Source organism: Trachurus japonicus, chromosome 22 (assembly GCF_045865225.1).
Source record: "Trachurus japonicus isolate A0001 chromosome 22, Traja_1.0".
NCBI lineage: Eukaryota > Metazoa > Chordata > Actinopteri > Carangiformes > Carangidae > Trachurus > Trachurus japonicus.
In genome coordinates, this window is record NC_140928.1 from 19,902,343 (window position 1) to 19,926,540 (window position 24,198).

General features: G+C 43.2%; 2 protein-coding genes across 2 annotated transcripts; one reads left to right on the top strand and one right to left on the bottom strand.

Annotated features, from left to right (window-relative positions):
• The first annotated feature begins 31 nt into the window (after positions 1–31).
• Positions 32–4,650, top strand: gemin2 (gem (nuclear organelle) associated protein 2). The gene is made up of 10 exons (XM_085766596.1): positions 32–340; positions 1,603–1,687; positions 1,943–2,032; positions 2,369–2,428; positions 2,516–2,629; positions 2,803–2,847; positions 2,940–3,008; positions 3,134–3,244; positions 3,386–3,444; positions 4,157–4,650. Exons 1-10 carry the CDS (start codon positions 219–221, stop codon positions 4,194–4,196), a joined length of 795 nt encoding a protein of 264 aa, XP_085622722.1. The 5' UTR covers positions 32–218; the 3' UTR covers positions 4,197–4,650.
• A 1,189-nt stretch (positions 4,651–5,839) lies between these two features.
• pnn (pinin, desmosome associated protein) lies at positions 5,840–13,169 on the bottom strand. Its single transcript, XM_085766598.1, has 9 exons — positions 13,034–13,169; positions 12,462–12,575; positions 11,344–11,415; positions 10,989–11,064; positions 10,793–10,887; positions 10,591–10,666; positions 10,305–10,460; positions 7,917–8,055; positions 5,840–7,766 (listed from the first exon to the last, which is right to left on the bottom strand). The coding sequence occupies exons 1-9, from the start codon at positions 13,144–13,146 to the stop codon at positions 6,514–6,516; spliced, it is 2,094 nt and encodes a 697-aa protein (XP_085622724.1). The 5' UTR covers positions 13,147–13,169; the 3' UTR covers positions 5,840–6,513.
• Positions 13,170–24,198: the final 11,029 nt, after the last annotated feature.

The window sequence follows — 24,198 nt, forward strand, 5'->3', positions numbered from 1 at the left end:
CAACCAGCACCGCGCACAAAGACTACGTCACACGCTCAGCGTGCGTGCACAAGCAAGATGGCGGCCTACGTTGTGAGTAGTTGTGCTTTGGCTTGAATGTACGTGAAGAAGTCGTTGTTGTGATCGTCCAGGACGCTTTTAATGACATTTGAGGCTGTGTAACAGCCGCCAACCTCCTCCTACCTCAGGCGTCTTATAGAAACTAGTTAACATACAAAATGAAGTCAGACGTGGAGGACTTAATGCCGAGGCTGCTGCCCGTTGAGTTTGAAGCCAGTTCAGCGGACGTGGACCTGAAGGGACCACCGAGAAACCCCCAGGAGTACCTGCGACAAGTCCAGTGAGTCCACCACACACACACACACACACACACACACACACACACACACACACACACACACACACACACACACACACACACACACACACACACACACACACACACACACACACACACACACACACACACACACACACACACACACAGCCTACCCTTTAGACGGGAGAGGATGAGTGTGGGTCTACTGGTTCGTTCGTGAGCTCCACGGATGAGACCAGGAATACTGTGAACGGAGTGGATTGTAAAGTCACAGTAGAGGAGTGCTTACCAACAAATTCATCAAGTAACTTATTTGTGTTGTTTCAGTGAGATGTGAACCTCACTGAAATAAGTCTCTGTCACGCACACCTGCTGCATCCCTTTGGTTTGCTTGAGAGTAAAACACGTAGCCTGTGAAAAGACCTAAAGCCTTAACCCAAAGAGCCTCTTGAAGAAAATCATTAATGCCTTAGACGTGGTGATGAGTAAGTTAGCTGGACTGTATCACGATTTGAAACAGTCGTCAGAATGACAGGTGTCCTTGATCTCATAATCAATCATCCATCCTAGTGTGCACGTGAACATAGACAGAATAGATTAGAGACCGAGATCTGAGATGAGGAAGAAAAATAATTGCTAAGAATGGCAACACAAGCATCTCCAAACAGTTTGACGTTTCTGTGACAGCAGCCCCTAACGCAACTAATGAAAAATCAACCCCAGATTAAGCACAGACAGGGACAGTGGGGGTGATAAATATAAAAGGAACCAAGAGAAAATGTAGGCCTATAACTCGCAAGATGACCTCCTACTGTAGGTGAAGGTACAACAGTGTCCAATCCTTTCTGAATCAAAGTGATGTTAATGGATGAAGGTCTGGAAGACCCTACTTTTGGGGGGAAAAACATAAAACCCTAACCTGATTGAGAAAATGGAGAAAAAAGTAGCGCTTTTTTTGGTTAGTAGCATTAGATCCAAGAAGAAATTAAACTTTCAAAGACAAAGGAGGCTCACTTCAGGGGATGTTTTGTGCTTTGAATGTATGCAAGATGTAGCCTAATGAAATCAGAAGATTATCAGGACAGAGGGAGAGGAACAACAAATAGTTAGCTGAAGGGTGGATGTCAAATAATCTTGTTATTTTCAATTTGTTTCAAAGAAAAATGTGTGTTTTCCCTGTGCCAGTGCCAGTTTGTCAAAACCTTTAGTCACTTGTATACTTACTGTGTAATATCTTCTCTTAGCAGAATGTTTGTCCTGAAATATTGGTTTCTTTTCACCAGGTTGGAGGCATCACTGTGTCCAGAGGTGGTGGTTGCTCAGATTGACCCCAAGAAACTGAAGAAGAAACAAACAGTGAATGCATCAGTGAGTAAATGTACATGTTGAGGTCTGTAATTGCATTAAAAAAAGGTTTTACAAAAGCCAATGAAAGGATGGACATCACAGATTCTATAAATGCTGTGTGAAGATACTATGTTGAACTAAGTTGAACTTAGAAACATTGTTTTGTGAATGCATAATTAAAATCCAAATATTATTTTAGTAGTCTGCCTGCTTGACGTATAAGATAAGTCATTCTATCCCTCTGAGTATCTAACAACTGTTTCTTACGTGTTTTAGGTGGCAGGTTGTGAAGCTGCCCCCAGGGGTTTCTGCCCCAGTCTAAGTTGGCAGCAGCAACAAGTTGGTATATTCTCAGATGTCAGACAGGTACAAGGAAACGCAGAACAATTTCCAAATCCAAATCTTTTGTGTAAATGTCTTGAATCATCCGGTTCAGAGGATGAAACAAAAATAAATTCTCAATTTGTATATATTTGTAACATCACCAATTACAATTTCTGTAGACTGACAACTCAGTTGTACTAAAAGGATTAATTTGTGTGACAAAATGAACACTCCCTGACACAGTCATTGTTTTGTTTGGTAGTATGTTGCAAAGGTTTTTGGCTCAAATGAAAAGGGCAAACACTGGTACTGTGTGTACAGATTTACTATCATGATGTTTTCACTTTAAAATGATTCTGTTGTGCATTTTGCTTCCAGAGGATCACAAAGAACAGGCAACACTGGAGCGGACAGACTCTGGATGACAACGTGCAGATGGTGAGGAGACGGCAAAGTGGCAAAATTCACTCTGTATTTCTAACTGCGTCCATTCATCGTGTGTGTGTGTGTGTGTGTGTTTCACAGCCAAAGCTAACGGATGAGGAGGCCTGGAAGAGGTTTTGTTTAGGGGAGAAGGTCTACCTGGGAACAGATGCAGACCCAGATGCAGAATCAGAACCAGCACTGGACTACAGCAAGGTTGTATGACTGGGTTTGTTTGACGACTCTAATGCACCATGCATTTAGCTGCCAGTCACTTTCTCTTATATCATTAACCTTTCCTCCTCCAATTTAAATGAAGACACCAGACTGTTGAACAAATGTGTGCCTTAAATGGGACTTTATATTGATTATAGCATGTCTCTGTTCAGGTTGGCTTCCCTCCCTTCCTAAGCATTGTTAGCAGACTCAACCAGGTAAATAACCCCCCACATTCACACTCACACATTTAGATTGTTGTTACTATACATGATTTCACACTCACTGATTAGTACTTTTTCCTCCTTAGTCCACAGTGCTGACGGTGTTGGAAATTCTCATTAGTTGGTTTGAGGAGCAAGATTTTGTTCCACAGTTGGTGAGTTTGGATGATTCTTCAATTGTTTGCTGCTTCCTTCTACATCCAAAACTACAATCACATTGTATTTTGCTGTTGGCAGAAAGCTTTGCTCACATGCTCATGATAAAATGGATTTGTTCCAGGGTCGCTGGTTGTATGCTTTGTTGGCCTGTCTGGAGAAGCCTCTACTGCCTGAAGCCCACTCCTCCATCAGGCAGCTGGCCAGGAGATGTGCCCAGCTCCGCAGCACGCTGGTAAGACTGTCCTCTAACCCATGTTACTTTACCACCGTGGTTACATGATCACAAGGATAACTGCAGTAGTAATGTATAAAAAAAAACTGTATTTGCAATGCATTAAACCTGAGCATCTGTCCTGCTTTCATGGTTCCACAGGAGAGTCAGGAGGATGAGAAACTACCTGCTCTCAACCTGCTCATCTGTCTTGTTGCCAGGTATCTGCCAAATACTTAATAATTTATAAAACAGACTTGCTTGCATGCTTGGCAATATTAAAGCAGAAGTAAGTGATCCGGTCGTTTTGGCTAACTTCTTGTCAGCCGATGGAGTTAGCAGCCCCCGCCCTCGTCATGGATCTATTGGTCCTCGTCCCTACGTCACCACATTCACGCGCATCCCTTGGCTGCACACACAGCCCTTCATGCCGTTCTCTCTCCTCATTGGATAAAACTTGTAGGATACAAGAAAAGTTTTCTCCTCGGCTCAGAGCAGATCTGTTTCAATTTACTAGCATCATACAGTTTTATATTAAGAGTTAAATGAATGTAAGCTCAGCTGCTAACAATTTGTTAGTAAATAAAAATCCATGACATATCAGAGAATTGCTGAATTAGTGAGTGACATTTCTAGATCATGAATAGAAAGACTCCTAGCTGCAGCTTAAGTGGGTTTTACATTGATTTAGTAGGGCACTTTAACAGTTATGTATGCCACAATCAATATATTTTTTAGTGCACAGCATAATAGAGTAAAATAAAGTACAACATTAGAAGAAAGCTTGCTTTCCCACTCATCATACAGATTCTCCCTGAGGAGCCCAGACCTTCGCATACGATTAGAAATGAACAGCATTAGATTAACTTGCTTGTGCTTATGATTTGTATTTATTCAGTCAAACTCATTAACTGCTTTTTTTTGGACCTGCAGGTACTTTGAGCAGAACGACCTGGCAGACCAGCCAGAGTGAATGTACAGCTGAACAGTTTTGACTGATATCAACAAGACACTGAGGGAGAAGATGTTACTGAGGCTGCAGGTCCCACAGTCAAGAACGGTCCAAGGTTGGAGGAGCAAGTGGAAACGAAGAACCATCACCAACCAGGGAAATACGGTGGATTGAAAAAGACTCTCCATGGTACTTCCTGTGGTAACGCTTTGAACATCATCAAAGGAACATGAGCACAACTTGGATTATTTGGAAAGAATTTGGTGACTTCAGACTTTGCTGAAACAACTGAAGCAGTCAAAGCAGAAGGATCTTTATTAGCCAACAGGAAAAGCCAAAGTTTTTTTGGGTGAATGAAGTCCTGATGTTTATTGATCTGTTAATTGTAATATTTGTTTATTAAACTGTCATTTGTATAACTGCTGTGGACACTGTTGTTGGTCTTCATGCCCCCACAAATTTTAGTTTCCTCTATGCAAATCAAGGAGGCTCATTACACTGGTCTGGTATTAGCCTGCCTGGTAAGGAGTCGGACAACTCTCTGTTGGTGCTGGGACCCCCACCTAGGGTTAGGGTTTCTGCACGTGTATGTGCTGTGTAGATCTACACCTGTCTCTCTGTGTGTACCGCAGTCTATCAGTGACCTTCCCTTGTGGAAATGAGGTCGCCACCTGCAGCTCGCACTCGAAACCCAAATCTGGGTGATGACACTAGGTGCGTTCGAGATGAGCCAGGCGTGCGCAGAATCGATCGCCGGTGATCAGCGCACAATGCATGCCGGTTAGATTTGTGTCCGACTTGATCCCGACTTGCTCTGACATCATGCACGCGCCTGCAACGATAACCTCACGAGATCAAGGCGGCCGCAGTTTTTAGAGCCAGGCGCCGCAGTTGCTCTCCACCGACTGCTACCGCCTGCAGCCTCAGGGCATGATGGGAAACCCGCCGGATCATGAGCTGATTGGCTCTTAGTTAGGACTGCAAACACTACGTGTCGTTGTATAATGCTAGATTATATGAATCTCATGTTGTAGGCCTATACTGCTTAAAAAAATATTCACACTGAATCAAACTTATATCCTGAGAAATATATTGGTTATTTATTGGACAACTGCAGTACAGCATAAGAAATACATACTTTGGTGACTTCCTATTTGTATTGACGGCGGCTGGAAACTGTCCGACTTGACTGCAGCTTTCTGTCACCGCCCCCTGCTGCTGCCGCCTGCTCTCGCCGACCGTCCAGACGAGGCGCAGTTCATCTCGAACGAGCCTAATATCTTACCTCAGAAAGGATCACAAGAAACTTGTCGTCTCACGTTTGACCAGCTGTCCCCCTAAGACAGTTTTGAAATCCTTCTAATCTGTGGTTCCCTGATGGTGGAATAAGCTACCCACTACTTTCAGAGCACCAGCATCCTTTACCATTTGGTACACACAGTACACCAAGGTGTTTTTCCTACATTCTGGATGAAACCACCTGCCAAATTAGTCAAATGTGTCCTACTGTGAGAATGAGACACTTGTCCATTGTTTGATCTTGAATGTACAACTTTAAATGAGAACCGTTGTATCAGAGGAATATTACAAATATCAATATTGAGACCATTACTTTTAATAAAATCAGTTCTTGTTCAAATACAATCAAACTCCACACGCTCAAATTCCCACTAATACCTCACCTTTATTTTGAAGCAGATTATCATTTGGTACAAAAAAAAACACAGGAAATTTCTGTGGCTGACATGTATGTGATGAAAAACAAGGGCTTGACATCAGATCAAATAGTGAAGTGATTGAACAGCATTGTCACATTAATTTGAAAACACAACTACTGTATGTTAATGGTCACTGCTACCATAACCGTCAATATCCCAGCCTATCCCATTAGAGTTGGGGTGAGAAAAATAGAAAAACATTCAACACAATCTTTTCATTGTAGCATCACAAAAAACTTTGTAAAAACCTACATGTCAGGATGAAGCATCTGGATTTAAAACGACTAAACAAACCTGTTTAGGTCGGAGCCCAATTAGAGACAATGTGAGAGACATCCTGACCTGATGCACCACTGGGACTGAAAAGTCCAGTTTGCATTTCATTTGTCGAGGGAAACAGTGGAAGAAAAATAATGAGCCTTCATCTGTAGTTTCAATTTTGCTCAGACTCCACCATCAAATATCTTCCAAGAAAAATCCTCTCATGTTAAAACTGTCATTTTAATACCACTTTAAAACTTGTGTGATCTCGTGTCACTAAGTAAATAGCTGGAGGTTTATTTTCCCTCAGTGTTTTCCTGTGGCTGCCAAATTATCACTGAGGCTGAAAGAAACCCAGATCAGCGCCTCTTGTCCTTCCTGTCTCTATCTTTATGCTCCCTATCGCTCCGAGACGACCTGCCCCTTCCCTCCTCGCTCCTCCTCTTCCTCCTCTCTTTTGATCCCTTGGAGTCCCTTCCACCTCCGCTACTCCCTCCTCTCTTACGGTGACTCCTGTCTTCTCCTTTCTTCCTGTCTCTGCCTGACGGCCTCCTCTTACGTTTGCCGCTGTCTCGGCTGCGACTTCGGCTACTGCTGTTGGACGACGAGGACGAAGAGGACGACGAGGACGAAGAAGAGCGGCTGGATCCGGAGGAAGAGGAGGAGCTGCCGCTGGAGGACGAACCGGAGGAGGAGGAGGAGGAGCTCTTGCTGTGACTGCGACCTTTCTTCGACTCCTTCTCCTTCTTCCTCCCTCTCCCACCTCCCTCTTCCTCCTTGGCCGGAGCAGGGGCGGCGCTGGGGGCCTCCTGTGACTCGGGCAGTTTTTGTGGTGCCTCCTCCTCTGTTTGCCCCACAGCCTGGTTCTCCACCGGCGAGTCCTGGGCCTCCAGGCCGGGGATGGTGAACTCCGGCCCGGGGACGGTGACGGTGACGGCTGTTTGGGGCTCTGGGGCGGGAAACGCCCTCTGGATCTCAGAGGGATGCATCGCTGGTTGCCCGGCAGTGGGACTGGCCAGGGGCTGCTGATTGGCGTCCGCAGCTTCGTGGCTTGTTGCGATTGGCTCGGAGGACTGGGTTTCTTGGGTCTTGTCGTTCTGGAGGTCTGTAGGCCCCTTTTTGCTGCCTGTTTCTCCCACCACTTCCTTCTTCCTGTCCTCTCGCTCCCCCTCAACCTCCATCTCTTCTGACCCTGGACTGGCCTCCTTATCTGCCTCCTCCCTCTGATCCTCTCTGCTCTTCTCCCCCTCCCCCCCTCCCTTCTTCTCACGATTCTCCTTACCCAACTCCATCCTCTCCTCCTCTTCATCTGCCTTCTTCGACCCCGCCTCCTCCTCCCCCTCGTCCTTCACTACCGTCACCTTCCTAACTGCCTCCTTTTCCCTCTCCTCCTCGTCCTCGTCCTCATCTTCCTCCTCCTCTTCCTCCATCTCTGCACCCCCCTTATTACCTGTCACCTTGACTACCTGACCTGCTGGCTTACCCTCCGCTGGGCGGTCCGTCCCTGTTGCCGCTGTGTTGCCGTCCTGGTCGCGGTTTGGCTGTCGACGGGGGCGGGACTCCATCTTGCTGAGGTGTTCGGCAAAAGCCTCACGCCTTTCTTCAAACACAACTACACAGAGAGATTCACATGTTACAGAGTGATCAATGCACACGCACCGGTGGCTGAATATCCACAAATACTTCTTTTCAAAGCCCAAGAAACAATAATTTCATGAACAGAAAACAGGCAAGATGTGATTATTTTAACAACTCCACTGACCATTTAGTTTCTTGGTGGAGTCATCGAGGAGTTTCTGTGTTGCGGAGCACATTTTTCCAGGCAAATAGAAGATGTGGGGTTTAGTCTTAGTGCGAATGTATTTCACCAGACGGTTATTGTGGCTGGTCCACTCCTCTTGCTGTAGATGGAAAGAGAAAGTTACATAAAATTCTGATCAACCATTGACCCATTTCTTCTGTTGTAGTTAAATGTTTGATACCATTCCTCACTGGTTACTTTGCCTTTACAATATTAAACTGTGCAGTGAAATAATGATGGAAATTACAATTACAAACATGTTCTGCACTATCCTGATGCTGAATCTGTGCATTTTTATTTTCTAAACTCTTACGCCCATATAACTGAAAAGACAGGGTTTTTTCTGCATTATAAATTTTGAGGCGGCCGCCTCGCTGAAATTGTCGGCCGCCGCGCTGGAATCTTGATTGAAACTCAATGTAGTACAGTAGTTCTATGGGAGCTCAGTGGCGCTGTTTTCAACTCGGTTCAACTCGACCGCAGCAGAAGGGGTGCGTTTGCTTTCAACTCCGGGCCGGGCCGCAAGCTGACGTTGAGGCGCTGCTTGTGTGCCCGCGGGGGCGGGGCTCGGGGCTCCGCTCCGTTCAGACGTTGTGCTGAGCGTGAACGCACCCCACCGGCGCAGCGTGAAGAGAGAGAGAATGAGACGGAGGGGTGAAGCCAGTTTAGTGGGTTGGCGAGGTTGAGTCTAAAGCCAGGCTCTCCTACAAAGGTGGCTTTCTTTTCACCCGGCTAGATCACCATGGTAACTTGTAGGCTACTTAGGTTAGGAGTTTCAGTTTCACTAGTTTCACTAGCCTATTGAACTCATTTACAGCTGCGTCACCTTTACTTTGAAAGTCCAGTGGAGCTGGATCAGAACGGAGCGTTTGATCCGCTGCTGTTGACTTTCTCTCTGAGCATCTCCGCCTGCGGACGTTCAGCTGAGGGAATACGCTGCTCAGCTGTTGATCCGACTCGCGTCAGGAGCTCATTATATATTAGGCTATATATTAGGCTATAGCCTATATATTTCACTTTTATATAGCCTACAGTCACCGCTGAAAGAAGTTGTCCGCTCGCAGCAGGACAGATAATCAGATGGATAATCAGTAAAGTTCATTTCACTTAATGTGGCCATGAATAAATTAATTCCGATCGCCTGTTATATGTCAGTGTTGCCCAAACGCAAATCTTGAATAGGTCTGCGCTGTTTTCACATTTACAGCACCTAAAATGCACTGAAACCTATTTTCATACGCACACCAGCCTCGCTTTCAATTAAACACACACTCGCAATTGCGATCAGTGAAATACCTATATGAAAACAATAATTATAGGCTACAATAATAATTTTCACCTAATAATAAAATTTAAATTTTGAGTTGTTGCTGTAGTTTATTTAGTTTAAATGAATAAAGCTTCATATTTAAAAGTAGCGCAATGTAGAGCTGTCAGAAATTAAAAGCAGCCTCATCTCGTCGTATTTGCAGCAACACTGTTGCTTCAGGCTGTGATCAGTATTTTTTATATCGCTCATACTCTCCATCAAAACAACCTGCTGCTCTTGGCTGAAATCAGCCCGTTGTCGCTCCATTTAGTGTAGAATAGTGTAGAAGTAGAATAATATGACGCCAAACGCCTTGATTGATTGATGTGAACGCGCACAGAGCATGAAGCAGAGAGCTGGTCTTAACAAACCAGTTGATAACCAGCTTCGTAGTAACCGTGGTAACTCAGACCGGGACTTAGTTGAGCTGCAGCATGAACACAAAGCCTGGATCTGTTGAGTCCCCTTCGCAGTATATGAGCTCAGGAGTCGTTTTTTTTTTTTCCTCGGCCTTTATTTTGAAAGGACAGCTAGAGAGAGACGGGTAGTACGCGGAGAAAAAGTGTGTGTGTGTGTATGTGTGTCGGGGGGGCCAAAACTTTGGCCAGAAAAAACCCTGAAAGAGCCAAAATGAACTCAGTCAAGTGACCAACACAGTGTTTTTCAACCTGGGGTCGGGACCCCATGTGGGGTCGCCAAAGGGGGTCGTCTGAAATGTCTAGTAATTGATTAAAAAAAATTATTGATTCAAGTTTTCTTTCAACTTATTGTTCTTTTTAAATTAATGATTAAAAACACCACACACAATCTTAAACAACTGTATTCTATACTTTCACTTTCTCGACAATCGAGTTCAAATAAAATGAAGCATATAAAAATATCTGAGCTGACGCATGATTGACAGCCGCAATCGCACGTGATCAGGGGTCACCAGAAATGTGTGATGTCAAAATGGGGTCACGAGCCAAAAAAGGTTGGGAACCACTGGACCGACCCTTTTATTTCCCCTTCTACAAATGACATTAAAACTACTTTCTTACCAGCTGAGCTAGTTCCACTTTCTGTTCCAGTAGTCTCAGCTCAGTCTGTTTGGCTCTCCTCTCCTCAAACAGCTCTCTCTTTTCACTCTCCACCTTCTTTCTCTCTGCCTCAGCCTGAACCTCGAGCTTCTGCTCAATCTCTGTACGTCGCTTTTGCTGTGGGGACAAAACCAGAAGACATAGAGAAATGAGATTGAGGACCAAAATTAATAGAAATGACAGCATTTGTTGAGCCCAAACACTATGTTTATCAGCTTAACACAATGAAAAGGTTACGTCTCTGCACCTTCTCTGTAGAGACGTTGGACTCCTGTTTGAATTTTTGCAGGGTCCCCATCAGCAGGCCAAACATACGCCGATTCCTGATAAAGAGAACGAAAAGTTAGCTTATTTTCCTAATTTTATCATTTGTAAGAGCAATTTATTTTTCACAATTCCTCAAGTTTTAATGTATGTGTAGAGCTGGCTGGAGGTTCCCGTAGACGTACCTCTGTTTGCCCCTCTCATCCATGGTCTGATCTTGAATGAGGTCTCGGCGTGTTCGCTCCTTGGAGGTAGCTACTACAGACGACTGCAACGCCGGCTGAGGGACAAGAAATGACCAGTCAGTGTTTGAACTAATCCAGTTTTCCCTACAGACTGCACATGAACAGTACCAAAAAAGGAGAAACTCTTTCTTCATACCTTTTTGACATCGTCATCATCCTCGGCGTCGCTGTCGTGACGCGCATCTCTCCTGGCCCTCTGGTCCCCTGCCAGCCTGAGGACACCCAGGAAAAGATAACACAGTGTTAAGAGACAGACGCCCCACAAACAATGCAATTTCTCAGACAGCAAAATATAGCTAGGGCCGTTTATCACACCATCATCATAATTTACCCTCGTCTTTCTTGGCCCAAAATAAGCCAGCTTTACGGGTCGTTTAAAGGCAATATTGTGCATACATGTGTTTTTGTAAATGTTGCTAATTATGTGGAATTAATGTTCAAAATATAAACCGTATGCATAGCTGGTGTATATTAAAAAACACAGATCTCACCTCAGCAGTGCTCCTTCGATGTCCCTCTGCTTGGCAGGGGGGCCGCCGCCTCCTATGTCCGAGAGACTGCGCCTAAAACCAACATTATCACATGTTAAATCAGCCATAAATAAAAATCATATGCAACAGTTTCATTGTCTTAAGGGTTTTGATTAATCCAGGTGTGTCTGGTCGTTGTTGTGAGGTCAGACACACCTGGATTAATCAGTTTGTCCAATAATGTAAGACAGGAAATAAAGGAGCTGGCTAAGGTTCAGGAAGTAGTGGAGCTGTGCATATAGCCGATTGACCCAGTTGCCCCATTAAAACGATATGTTAGTGGTCCATCTTGTTCTTAAAGGGATAGTTCACCCAAAATTCAAATTTCACTCATTATCTACTCACCCTCATGTCGACTAAGAGCTGTGAGAATTTTCAGAGTCCTCCGTTCCTTCTCTGAGTTACGGGGTCCGCGCAGCAGTATTTGTCCATATAATGGTTGTCAATGGATACCAACTTTCTTCGTCCAAAAAGACACACCAAAAACATCCAAATACCTCCATACTGCTCGTCTGTAATGTCCCTCTTGTATTGAAGGCCCAACATGAGAAATTGTTCCGAAAAAATTAAATAAGTCTATATTTTAAGCTTGTTTGTAGCGGAAGCTCCCAGTGTCTCAGTTCACTGCTCTTGCACTGACTGGCGGAACAATTTCTCATGTCGGGGCTTCAATACAAGAGGGACATTACAGACTAGCAGTATGGAGGTATTTGGATGTTTTTTGGTGTGTCTTTTTGGATGAAGAAAGTTGGTATCCATTGACAACCATATGGACAAATACTGCTGCACGGAACCCCCCGTAACTCAGAGAAGGGACGGAGGACTCTGAAAATTCTCACAGCTCTTAGTCGACATGAGGGTGAGTAGATAGCGTGAAATTTGAATTTTGGGTGAACTATCCCTTTAAATCGATATGTTAGTGATCCATCTTGTTCTTAAGGCTCTACTACATGATGCAGGTCAAAGACCACCACACATCGCAACGGTTTCAATGAAAATGTTTTGACACCATGTAATAATGCTGTTGTGGGCTTTAAAACAGCCCTGACTGCACTGAGCCGCGCAGAGCGCAGGTTTACCTGAGCAGGTTCATCCCTCTGCCTCTACCACCTCCTCCTCCTGCTCCTCCACCTCCTCCTCCCCCGACGCCGCCTGGCATGGGGCCACCGCCGGGCCGACGGATCTGGCCCGGCCTGTAAACACAACAGGAAAACACGGTCAACACAAAACCACCGAGCCAAACCTCGTCGGATGAATTCACACCTGAAAATAGTCAAAAGCTGTGTTCCTGTGAGAGGCGGAGTCGTCTAGTCCCATTAAACATAATGCTTCCTGCCATGACGACGCCTCCTACCAGGCCTAATAATAACTGACCACCTGAGTCTAGCAGCTCACTCCCACGGTAAATGTTATATATATATTAGTTCAGGATTTATTAATTACTTCAGATTGCATTCATGATGTTAGACATGGGTGCAGACTGTGTCTGTCTAAAACATCCGTAAGTCAACGTTACATGTGTGGAGGCGTTCGTGTTTGCAGCGAGCTAACCGACTCATGCTAGCCCGGTCATCTCTTCGCTAGCAGGTCAGTTAGCTTAGCACATCACAACAAACACAGCTGAAGCTCAACAACCACCGGCGCTTTTTACCTTGACTCATTGGGGTCGCGCCCGGTTAATTTACGAATATTATCGTCCACATGTTTTAGGCTTTCTTTCGCTTTTTCGAGCTGGTCTTGCAAGCTCCGCACCACCACCGCCATCTTGGCTCCAGTTAGCGCGAATCACGTGTTCCTCCTTCTTCTACGGTCATTGACGCTCTGAGTTCCTCTTCTACTGTTTAACAGCAGCTGACACGAGACGAAATGAGGCAATTACTGCCCCCTGTTGCCCTACAAATACAAAATAGTTTAATAAGGGATGTATTAGGTACAGAAACATTGAAGAGAGGTGGAGGTTAATTTATTTTATTCAAAGATAACACCCCCCCCCCCCCCCAAAAAAAAAAAGTTAGATTTGATAAACATAGTTTTATAATTTTGGACAACCATATCCACTCTTGCAAATGGAAAAATAAACCTCCTCCTTAGTTTAACAAATTGGCTACTTCAGTTCAGTTTTATTAGCGAACAAACCTGAGAACATTCTTGTGGAGTTGTAGTAAAAAAGCAGCTGGACTCTTGTTTGAAGACCTTCTCTTGTCAGACTTGTCTGAGAACATTACTAAAATGCTGGAAACTGCCATGCAATATGTTGAACTGTGAAGAGTCTCAATGAGATAAAGTGCCTTGGACTTGTTTACTTTACACATTTTCTTATTTTATTTAGCCTGTTTTATTTATTTTCTGTCATAGCGCCTTGTAGATTTTATTTATAAAAATTGGTGCCTTGTGGAAAAAAATAATGCATTATATTCATATTGAGAGCCTATGTAAGCTATTTGAAATTTAAATAAAGTTTGTGGAAAAAAAATACTCAGGGGAAGTTCTATGCTCCTACTGACATGTATCTACCATGGATGTATGATAATATAATACATCCATGGTAGCTACACACACCCACATAATTTTTTAAAGTATATTTTGGGGCTTTTGTCTTTAATTAATAGTGTAGCAGTAGAGAGAGACAGTAAATGGGGAGGCAGAGAGAGGGAGAATGACATGCAACCGAGCTAAGCAACACCACACACACCCACATAATTATAATCCCTGGTGAAATATACCTGAATGCAAATAAAACACCTTCAGTGTCATAAGAGCACTAAAATGCTTCGGGGTAAAATTGTTTGTGCAACTTGCACTATAGCAGCCAATGAGATCATAATTTATGACTGGTAACTGGTGTTAACTATAGACAAACATTTAACTCGTATATTAAACAAAAATAGTTATATTCTTGACATAAGAAATTTCTGAACTTAGATTAATTGGAACAAATGTCAGGAAATGTATGATACTTCAAGCCATTTAAAATCATATATCTATTTCTTGAGATTGGGCGAGAGAAAAAAGCGATGTGCTCATGTGTTTAATTGGTATGAGTGATCTTTTTCAATTTGACAGCCAGTTTCTGTGTGCCTCTCTGTATCCTTTGAACTGGAAACCACGGCATGGAGAGAACAACTGGCTTTGAACTGTGAGGCTGACGCTGAAAATAAAACCTCTTTGTGCTGTCGTGCTGTTGCAGGTCTTGCATATCAAAGTGGGAACCAACCACAGATCTAACCGGTTGATTATCAGTATGTGGCATCGGTGCTTTTCTGCTGTTTCACTGCTTCATCCTGCTACATGATCTGCTCCTTCACAACCTACAACCATTTACTAATTGCAGTGTGGTGCTGTGTATGTTACATTACACTAATGTTTATTTAAATAAATTGTGTATTTGTATCATCATCATGCCAGAAGGGAACCACAGCTCACACAAGTTATTGCTGTGACATCTGAAAACAGTTTTCACTATTGATCTCTCAGACAAACACCATATCTTGTTTGATGTGGGAATCAGGAAATTAGTGTATTTAATTTTTAAGGAAAACTGCAACCAAGGCTGTCTCCTCTTTTCATCAACAGGAAACACACAAACTTCAATAGCATGTTGCTCTCAAAATGACAATTGTTTTAAAGTAGAGACTAAACTGCGTCACCATCATTTGTTTCCTCCCACTCAACACACCTTAGTGAAGTTATATAACTATTATGTTGGAAAACAGGATGATGAACATCTGCAAATACATTAAGCCATCGTGCATTGTTACGTAATACAAATCCCACTTCAAAAATCCCATCCGTCTCTTTGTTTCTGAGTCAGGGATAAAAGATGAAAACACTGAATGCTTCAGTCTCAGCCTGTTTGTTGATCGTCACCTCCATGGTAACTGTGGGAGCTGCACAGATGTGTTATTGTTTCAGCTTAATTGTGTAACACAGACCATGATAATCTCATAGTCTCATTATCCAGACGTGCATAAGCTTTGTTTTGTTTCAGCTCGGAACGCCACAGAAGAACTGAAGTAAAAGAAGCCCCAGTGTGTTTGGGTGCACGTGTACATGTCAAACATCCAAGATGTCTGAACACACACACACACACACACACACACACCCCCGCAGGGAGTCAGCAGTTGGTAGGACGTTCATGTCTCAGTGCCAACAAGTCTCACTGCAATTAGACACGTCTTTATTAACATGTTTGTTATTTACTTTTACATTGAAAAAAAAAAAGATACAATATAAGTTCCAAAGGAATGTGAAGGAGAGATGCCGAAAAAAAAAGCTGTTGTAATTTTTGAGCCACAATTGTTTTTAACACAATAAAAACAAATATAATATGACATAGCACCAATGACAATGCATTTCAAAAATCCAATAATTACTAACTGTGAGAGGCATTCACTCACGCATATTAAAGCCTTATCTACTGTTTAATTCAGCACAGACATTAACAGCCTAAGAGCATATACTGGTGACAGTTTGGAGTTAAAGTTCATGTAAGATAAATGCATAGGCTATTGGTATGAAAATTGAGTAGTCACAGTTTGTATAGGCAGTCCATATAGAAAGTGTTGGTTGGTTGGAAGGAGTGACTTCAGTGCTCTTTTAAACTGCTGTGACTTTAAGTAGTAGTGGTATGCCAGTATGCCAAACTTTGGCCATTTCTGTGGTTATGGCTCTAATATGAGGTTTCCAAAACGAGGATTCATCAAGCAGAATACCAAGAAAACATGTAGGCCTACAACACACAAAGGTATTTAATCTATTTCTATTCTAGAAGAGGAGTTGAGAACATCTGATTTCAGTCCCAAACAGATGAAGCATGATTGATGTTAAGTGATAGCTTGTTGGATTTAAACCAAATAGACATTTTACCAAGTCCAATGACGGTATTGGGATCCTGTGGCTCAGAAGGTAGAGCTCACTAACAGCATGGTCAGAGATTTGATTCCTGGCTCCTCCAGTCCACACGTTGAAGTGTCCTTGGGCAAGACACTGAACCCATACTTGCCCTCGCCCCTCGGATGTGCCATCGGGTGTGTGAAAAAGCTCGTCTGCGAACAGTGCTGTATGAATGTGTGTGTGAATGCGACAAACAGTGTAAAGCGGTTTGAGTGGTCTGAGAGACAATAAAAGTCCATTTACCACATTTTTAGTCAGTTTGTCTGAAACATTTGGGAGGTCATTAATGTAGATCAGGAATAACAGGGACCCAAGCATTGAACCACTGTGGTACACCACAGTGCACAGGCGATTTTGTTCCACTATAAGACACAAACTGCTGTCCATCTTTAAGACAACTGGTAAACAGAGCAGCACATGGTCTCTTACTCCAAGTCCAAGATGTGAAAGTTTCTGTAGAAGAATGTGATGATTGATTGTGTCAAATGCCTTCGATCTTTTCAAGTACTTCAGTCATAGCAGGTAGAATAGAGATAGGTCTGTAACATCTTGTGACTCATCTAATAACATAGCATCGGTTGTGGAGGTGTACAGTATCTGGCTGTGAAAGAGTTTTAGAGTAAGGTGTGGCTACTGCCTGTATCACCCATGCTCTTATCTATGGCCTACATGTGTCTTTTTTTCTTTACCTCCATTTGACAAGACTGCATGGAATGGGTGTAGTAGGAGCCCCAGGAGGGGTTCACGTGCACCCCCCTTATTTTTTTTTCTAGTCTGGATTTTTTGCATCCTTGGAACCTCTAAAATAGAGATTTGGGTGATCCCCGGAACAAAACCTGTCCAAAATGTGTTTTTTGCAATGTTTTAGTACCCCTATGATACCTGTGGAATTGTTGCCAGGAATGCCAGTCAGACTGTCTTTCAAAGACTGTAGCACGCTCAAATTTCGAGCGAGCCCAAAGATAGAGATATCAATGTATTCGGGACAACCTCAGGTTTCCAGTGTGACCAAGTTTGTTAAGCTACCTTGTCAGAAAGGGAGCTAAAAACCTAATGATTTAAAGTCAGATGAAAATTTTGTGAGGGAAAAACAGCCATCTACATGAGCCGGTGCATATTCTCATTTGCCCAGGTCATAGTATTTCAAAGGAGGTTAAATCGAAAGCAACTGGACTTAGTTATTTGTCTAGGAAGACGTTTCACCTCTCATCCAAGAGGCTTCATCAGTTCATGTACGCATCTGACCAGGCTGGGACTGGTCCAACTATCTGGTGTGGAGACTCACTATTTAACCTCTTGTGTGGGCGTTCACAAGGCAATCTGGTGTATGCAGTCCAATGCATACAATGCAACGAGGAATGCAAAGACCTCTACATTGGAGAAACAAAACAACCACTGCATAAACGCATGGCCCAACACAGGAGAGCAAACTCCTCAGGACTGGACTCTGCTGTCCATCTACATCTCAAGGAGAAAGCCCACTCCTTTGAGGACAGCAATGTCCAAATCCTAGACAGAGAGGACAGATGGTTTGAAAGAGGAGTCAAAGAAGCCATTTTTGTAAAAGTAGAGAAACCATCCCTCAACAGGGGAGGTGGCCTGAGACACCACCTATCTCCAATTTACAATGCTGCCCTTTCATCCCTTCCCAGGAGATTCAACAATCTAGCCTCAAAGAACAACCACTGTTCACAAGTGGCAAGTGACTCCAACGACTGTCGTTATAACACAATAGGGCACGAACGAAGTCGAAACCAACTTTCCATCAAAGGCAGTCATTTAAACGACTGTCGTTGGCACTTGGAGCACTAAAGGGAACCAGTGACATCATCACCCTTGTGAACGCCCACACAAGAGGTTAAATAGTGAGTCTCCACACCAGATAGTTGGACCAGTCCCAGCCTGGTCAGATGCGTACATGAACTGATGAAGCCTCTTGGATGAGAGGTGAAACGTCTTCCTAGACAAATAACTAAGTCCAGTTGCTTTCGATTTAACCTCCTTTGAAAAAAAAAAAAAAAAAAAAGCCATCTACATGTTTTCAAATGGTCCCTTGACCTGTCACCTAGATGTATGTGAATGGAAATGGGTTATATAGGTACCTACAGGCCTCTCCTATCAAGAAATACCTAATTTGTGTGAATCTAATGCAGTTTTGGGGGAGAACCATGCAGTAATTTGCATGCAGTAGCCTACAAATATGTCATTTCCGCCTATATACAAAATGGTGTATTTGACTATTTCTGCACACTGGGTGTTCATAAACAGTCACAAAATTGCATGAATTGGGTATGACTGGATAGCTGAGATGCTTGTGCATCCAATCAGCCTATTCAATTGTGATTTTAGTCCATAAAGTAGTGTATTGGCACAAATGGTGCTTATTGCTTATCATGAGCAATAATTCAATCACTCTTTGAAATGAACATTAGAGGATTTATTCACGTGTGCTAAACAGTAATTTCACCAAATGTAGCCATTTAGTAACTATGTATGAAATGCAATAACTTATGGTCATAGGAGCAAGAAATATTGCAAACATTAACTACTGTAGGAACCAGGGACAAGTCCCCTATAGAATTCCTCTAGATGAAGCTTGATTTCAGTAGTTCTCTTCATCATCATAAATTTTTGCTTCAATGGTCTCATCTTGCTCTTCTTCCTCTTCTTCACTATCTGCCTCCTGTGTGAGTATGTCAACCAGAGATGGAGGCATTATGGGTCTAGCAGTCCACACTACTCCATAGTACTCCACAGTACTCCATCTTCATTCTTCTCTCATCCCTGGTGAAAATCATTTTGTAATATTATATGTTCTTGTTATACATAAAAAAGCAAACACAGTTAACAATATAATATTATTTACCAGATGTAGGTCATTTAGGCTGCTCAGAGATGGGCGTAGCTGCCTGTTTGTAACCTGCCACTCCAAAAGAAAGTTAATGCAGTGCATGTGAAGATGATACACAAGATGGTCAGAGAGGATGAGTCCCTCTCAGCTAAGTCTGAAGTGGACCTTAGACACCTCCCACCATCACAATGCTGTCGCCATCCACCACAGTGCTGTCTCTCCACCCACATTGATCGCTGCAACCATAGAGTTGCAGGTTACAAGCGGGCAGCTACCTTGGACTGCTGGACCGATAATGCCTCCATCTCTGGTTGACATATTCACACAGGAGGCAGGTAGCGAAGAAGAGGAAGAACAACAAGATGAGACCATTGAAGCAGAGACTTTTGATGATAAAGAGGAATACTAAAATCAAGCTTCCTCTGCAAGAGGAATTATGTATGGGACATGTCCCTGGTTCCTACAGTAGTTTATGTTTGCAATTTTTCTTCCTCCTATACCATTAGTTATTGCATTTCATACATGAGCTCTTGAGGATATTATTGTGTTAAGTTACTGTGTGTTTAGAGTAATGACTGTTCAGGGGAAGGAACTGTTCATGATTTGTCCTGGACCTGATGGACCTGTACCTGCTCCCAGAGGGCAGCATGCTGAACAGGTGATGGTTTGGATGGAAGTGATCACTGAGAATTGCTGTAGCTCTGGAGAGGCAACAGAGCTAGCAATATAGTCCAGGGAGGGAGGTGGACAGCTGATCACTTCTTCTGCAGACCTTATCACTCTCTGCAGTCTCTTCCTGTCAGTCACAGTGCAGCCAGCATACCATACAGATGGCATGGCATACACCAGCAAACTCTCAATTGAGATGAGAAGGTCTTCCTGCAGTTTGTTCCATCTCAAGACCCTCGGAGGGGGAGACGTTGCTGGACTTTCTGGACGAGGACAGTTATGTCAGCTGACCACGATAGATCCTCTGAGATATGGATCCCTACAAACTTAAAGGTGGAAACCCTTTCCGCAAGGTCAGGAGGGGGGGGTCAGTCTTGTGCCTCCAAAAGTCAGGATGGAAGAGCTCTTGTCACCAACTTTAACAGACTGTGGATGGTTAGAAAGAAAATTCTTAATCCAAGCACAGGTGGTAGGAGGGAGGTTTAGTGTGACCAGCTTGTCTGGTATGATGGTATTGAATGCCGAGCTGTAGTCGAAAAGCATCTTAACTTTCCCTGAAAATTGAGTAAGTGTGGAGGATGCCACCCTATTCCAGCTGAGATGAAGATGTGCTTTCGTGGTTGCTATGCTAGTGGAGTAAAGGTTAAAGGCCTGGAAGTGGAGATGAACTGGGTCCTTTCTGCCGTCAATTATCAAGGGAAATGTCAACTCCCTGCCCATCAAGAGTGATGAGCCGGAGATATTGGACTCAGAAAGTATTGTTTCAAAATCATAACAATTGTGTACATCCCACCAACGGCTGCTGCTCAAGTTCAATGCAAAGTTTTCCATGCAGTCGTTGCTAGGATACAGGCCAAACATCCTGAGGCACTGACCTCAATGACGTTTCCCTGATGGACTCACTGGGGGATGTGGTGGAGAGATGCACACTGAAGATGGAGGAGGCCATTCTGAATAACTTGGATCATCCTCTTCATGACACCTTGATGGACCAGGAACGCAGTGGTGGTGGACGGCTCCTCTGTCTTCACTGCAGGACGAAGAAAGCCATCAGGCTGAAGGTAGCTACAAAGAGTCTTCTCTTCTGCAAATTGTCAGAAGACTCTTCTGCGAATGGTCGATCACAGACAAATTAATTTGTAAAGTAATTTGTATTCGTATTTGTAACAGAAGTCCAAGGATGTTCCAGGTAGCGTCCTCGGTGGACCTGCTTGTCTTGTCGGCAAACTGATGGGAAGCGGTCCTTGATGTGCCTTAGGACCAGCCTCTCAAAGCACTTAGTGACCACGGGTGTTAGGGTGATGGGTCTGAAGTCAATGAGGCCGCTGATGGTGGTGGATTTGGGAACAGGGATTATGGTGGCTGATTTCAGGCAGTGAGGGACAGTGGCTTATGTCAGTGAGAGGTTGAATATTTTTGTAAATACAGTAGACAGCTGATCAGCACACACTTAAAATACTTTGCCAGGAACTCCGTCAGGATCAGCAGCTGTCTTCTGATTCACTGACTTAAACACACTTGTGAACCTGATGTTCTTTGAGGGAGAGTGTGTCCGTGGATATGCTCAGAGGAAACTATGGGCAGCGGTGTGTGGGAGGCTGGAATGCTTTGGGTTTCTCAAAGCGGGTAAAGAAGTGGTTTAGCTCCTCTGTTAAAATGACCTTACAGACCCAGCCATGTTGCCCTGATAATATGTGTTTTAGGCCTTCCCACACTTGCCTGGGGTTGTTGTTTAACATGTAATCCCAACTTGTTCTTATCGGCTTTATTGCTCAAGACAAGCAATAAGCACCATTTGTGCCAATACACTACTTAATGGACTAAAATCACAATTGAATAGGCTGATTGGATGCACAAGCATCTCAGCTATCCAGTCATACCCAATTCACGCAATTCTGTGACTGTTTATGAACCCCCAGTGTGCAGAAATAGTCAAATACACCATTTTGTATATAGGCGAAAATGACATATTTGTAGGCTACTGCATGCAAATTACTGCATGGTTCTCCCCCAGAACTGCATTAGATTCACACAAATTAGGTATGTCTGGATAGGGGAGGCCTGTGGGTACCCATATAACCCATTTCCATTCACATACATCTAGGTGACAGGTCAAGGGACCATTTGAAAACATGTAGATGGCTGTTTTTCCCTCACAAAATTTTCATCTGACTTTAAATCATTAGGTTTTTAGCTCCCTTTCTGACAAGGTAGCTTAACAAACTTGGTCACACTGGAAACCTGAGGTTGTCACGAATACATTGATATCTCTATCTTTGGGCTCGCTCGAAATTTGAGCGTGCTACAGTCTTTGAAAGACAGTCTGACTGGCATTCCTGGCAACAATTCCACAGGTATCATAGGGGTACTAAAACATTGCAAAAAACACATTTTGGACAGGTTTTGTTCCGGGGATCACCCAAATCTCTATTTTAGAGGTTCCAAGGATGCAAAAAATCCAGACTAGAAAAAAAAATAAAGGGGGTGCACATGAACCCCTCCTGGGGCTCCTACTAGTGGGTCACTGTTTTGTCTCTACACTGTCAAATAACAATCTCATAGTAGATTATTATATTTAAACATGTTTTCAAAAACACGTCTGCAAGGAGGGAAAACCAGACTGTTGCTGTCAGTCTTCTCACTATCTTTATCTTCCATCTCCTTTTCCTCTGTTCATCGTCAACCAGCAATTCCCCCTTGCTGTATTGTCAGTGGTTGAATCTCTTGGGTGATGATGACATCAAGGATGTAAGAGCGCTCTCTGTGGAAGGCTCTTGTTTTTTTTAATGAACAAGATTATCATTCATCATCTTTTGAATTCAGCTGTGCTCCTACACTTCATTAATGATTGTGTTTTTATGCATCTTAGGAACAACCGTTGATCAATTTATGGGTCAGAAACAAGGAAAATGTGATCTAGCTGTAGATGACTTACTTTCAACATCTCGTTAGAGGACGTTCGGCTACTGGCAGATCAGTCATCCCCTGACCACCCAAGTGGTAAAAATGATGGGACTTCAATAAAAAGTCAACTCTAAGTCACCCTTTAAACGAACACAGTGAGAGCCTTTTAAAGCCTCGGAGATGTGGGAACCTTTGGTGTATAAGCCAAATGTTGCTGAAGACTCAAACCCAGGCATGGGAACAATAAGTCAATGGAGGCAAATGACGTTTTTTAATGCTTTTATTTCACTGACTAAAAGAAGAGAAGCATTCATTCAACATTGATTCAAATCAACGTTCGGCAGGTTGACCCCTCAAGTGTACGCCACCTGTCAGTTAAGAGGTTTTACATGGAGGTTTGTAATATGTCCTCCCTTTTCTTCACAACAGAACCATGGATCAACACTGTTCTCACTGATAAAATCTGCCCTCTTGGCTGGAGAGGACTCTTTCCCTGCAGACTAATCCAATAAACAGCTGGGAAGATTTCAAATCATGTTTCAGTTTAATACGATTTGAGCTTTTAATTCGGTTCATGACTAAAATTGCTACATGGACACCAGTGGGACTAATCATCTGGAACCACACACCAAGTTCTGTTCTAAACGTTAAGAGGTGAACTGGAAACTAGATTGATTGTTTTTTTTAAAAGCTGGTGCACACATCAGATTTGTACGTTTTAGAAAGACAATAAAATGTATTTGAACTATAGATTTCATGGTGCATGAAACCTGCTCCAGCTGTGTTTTGGTTTATGCCTGGTTCCCTGCTTACAGAAAGAAGGTAAAACCCACTGCTATGTGCTCACTTTAACAAACACAATCACACAGGAACATAACGCTCAGAATATTCAACATTAAGGATGGTAAAACCATTTTTGCAAAAAACACACAACATCGTAGCTTCCGATTTACAAAGTCTGTGTGATTTTATAATATACTTCATGTTCATAAATTGAACCCGGACACGTGTTGCATAAGAGTATACCACGGTAATGCATTGTTGAGACCTATACAAATATGCACTATGTGAGTTTATATATTTATTTATTTATATAGTTTATATTTCTTCCTCTATGGTTTTCTAAAGACGCAGCCGGGCGCTCCAGCACTGCTTGTGCCCCTTTGTGGCCACTAGTAAGACTGCTGTTATTGCAAACTGTCCTGATTTTAAACAAATGCACAACATTCGTACCACGATAAAACTGGGGCCGTCTAGCCAGTCTCACAGAGACCAAGAGTGAGCCCGCCGTCACCGCTGCTGTCGCTGGGCTGGCTGACCAGAATCAAAAGATCTTAAAACTAAATGATAAGATTTCATAAATCATCATAAGGCCAAGTATTGTCATTGCAAGTTCTTATTAGTTTTACGTCTTCATATCTACTGTGTGACAGTGAGAAAAAGAAAAACTAAATATAAAAACAAACAAAAAAAGAGTGTGGATTATATGCATTCCTCTT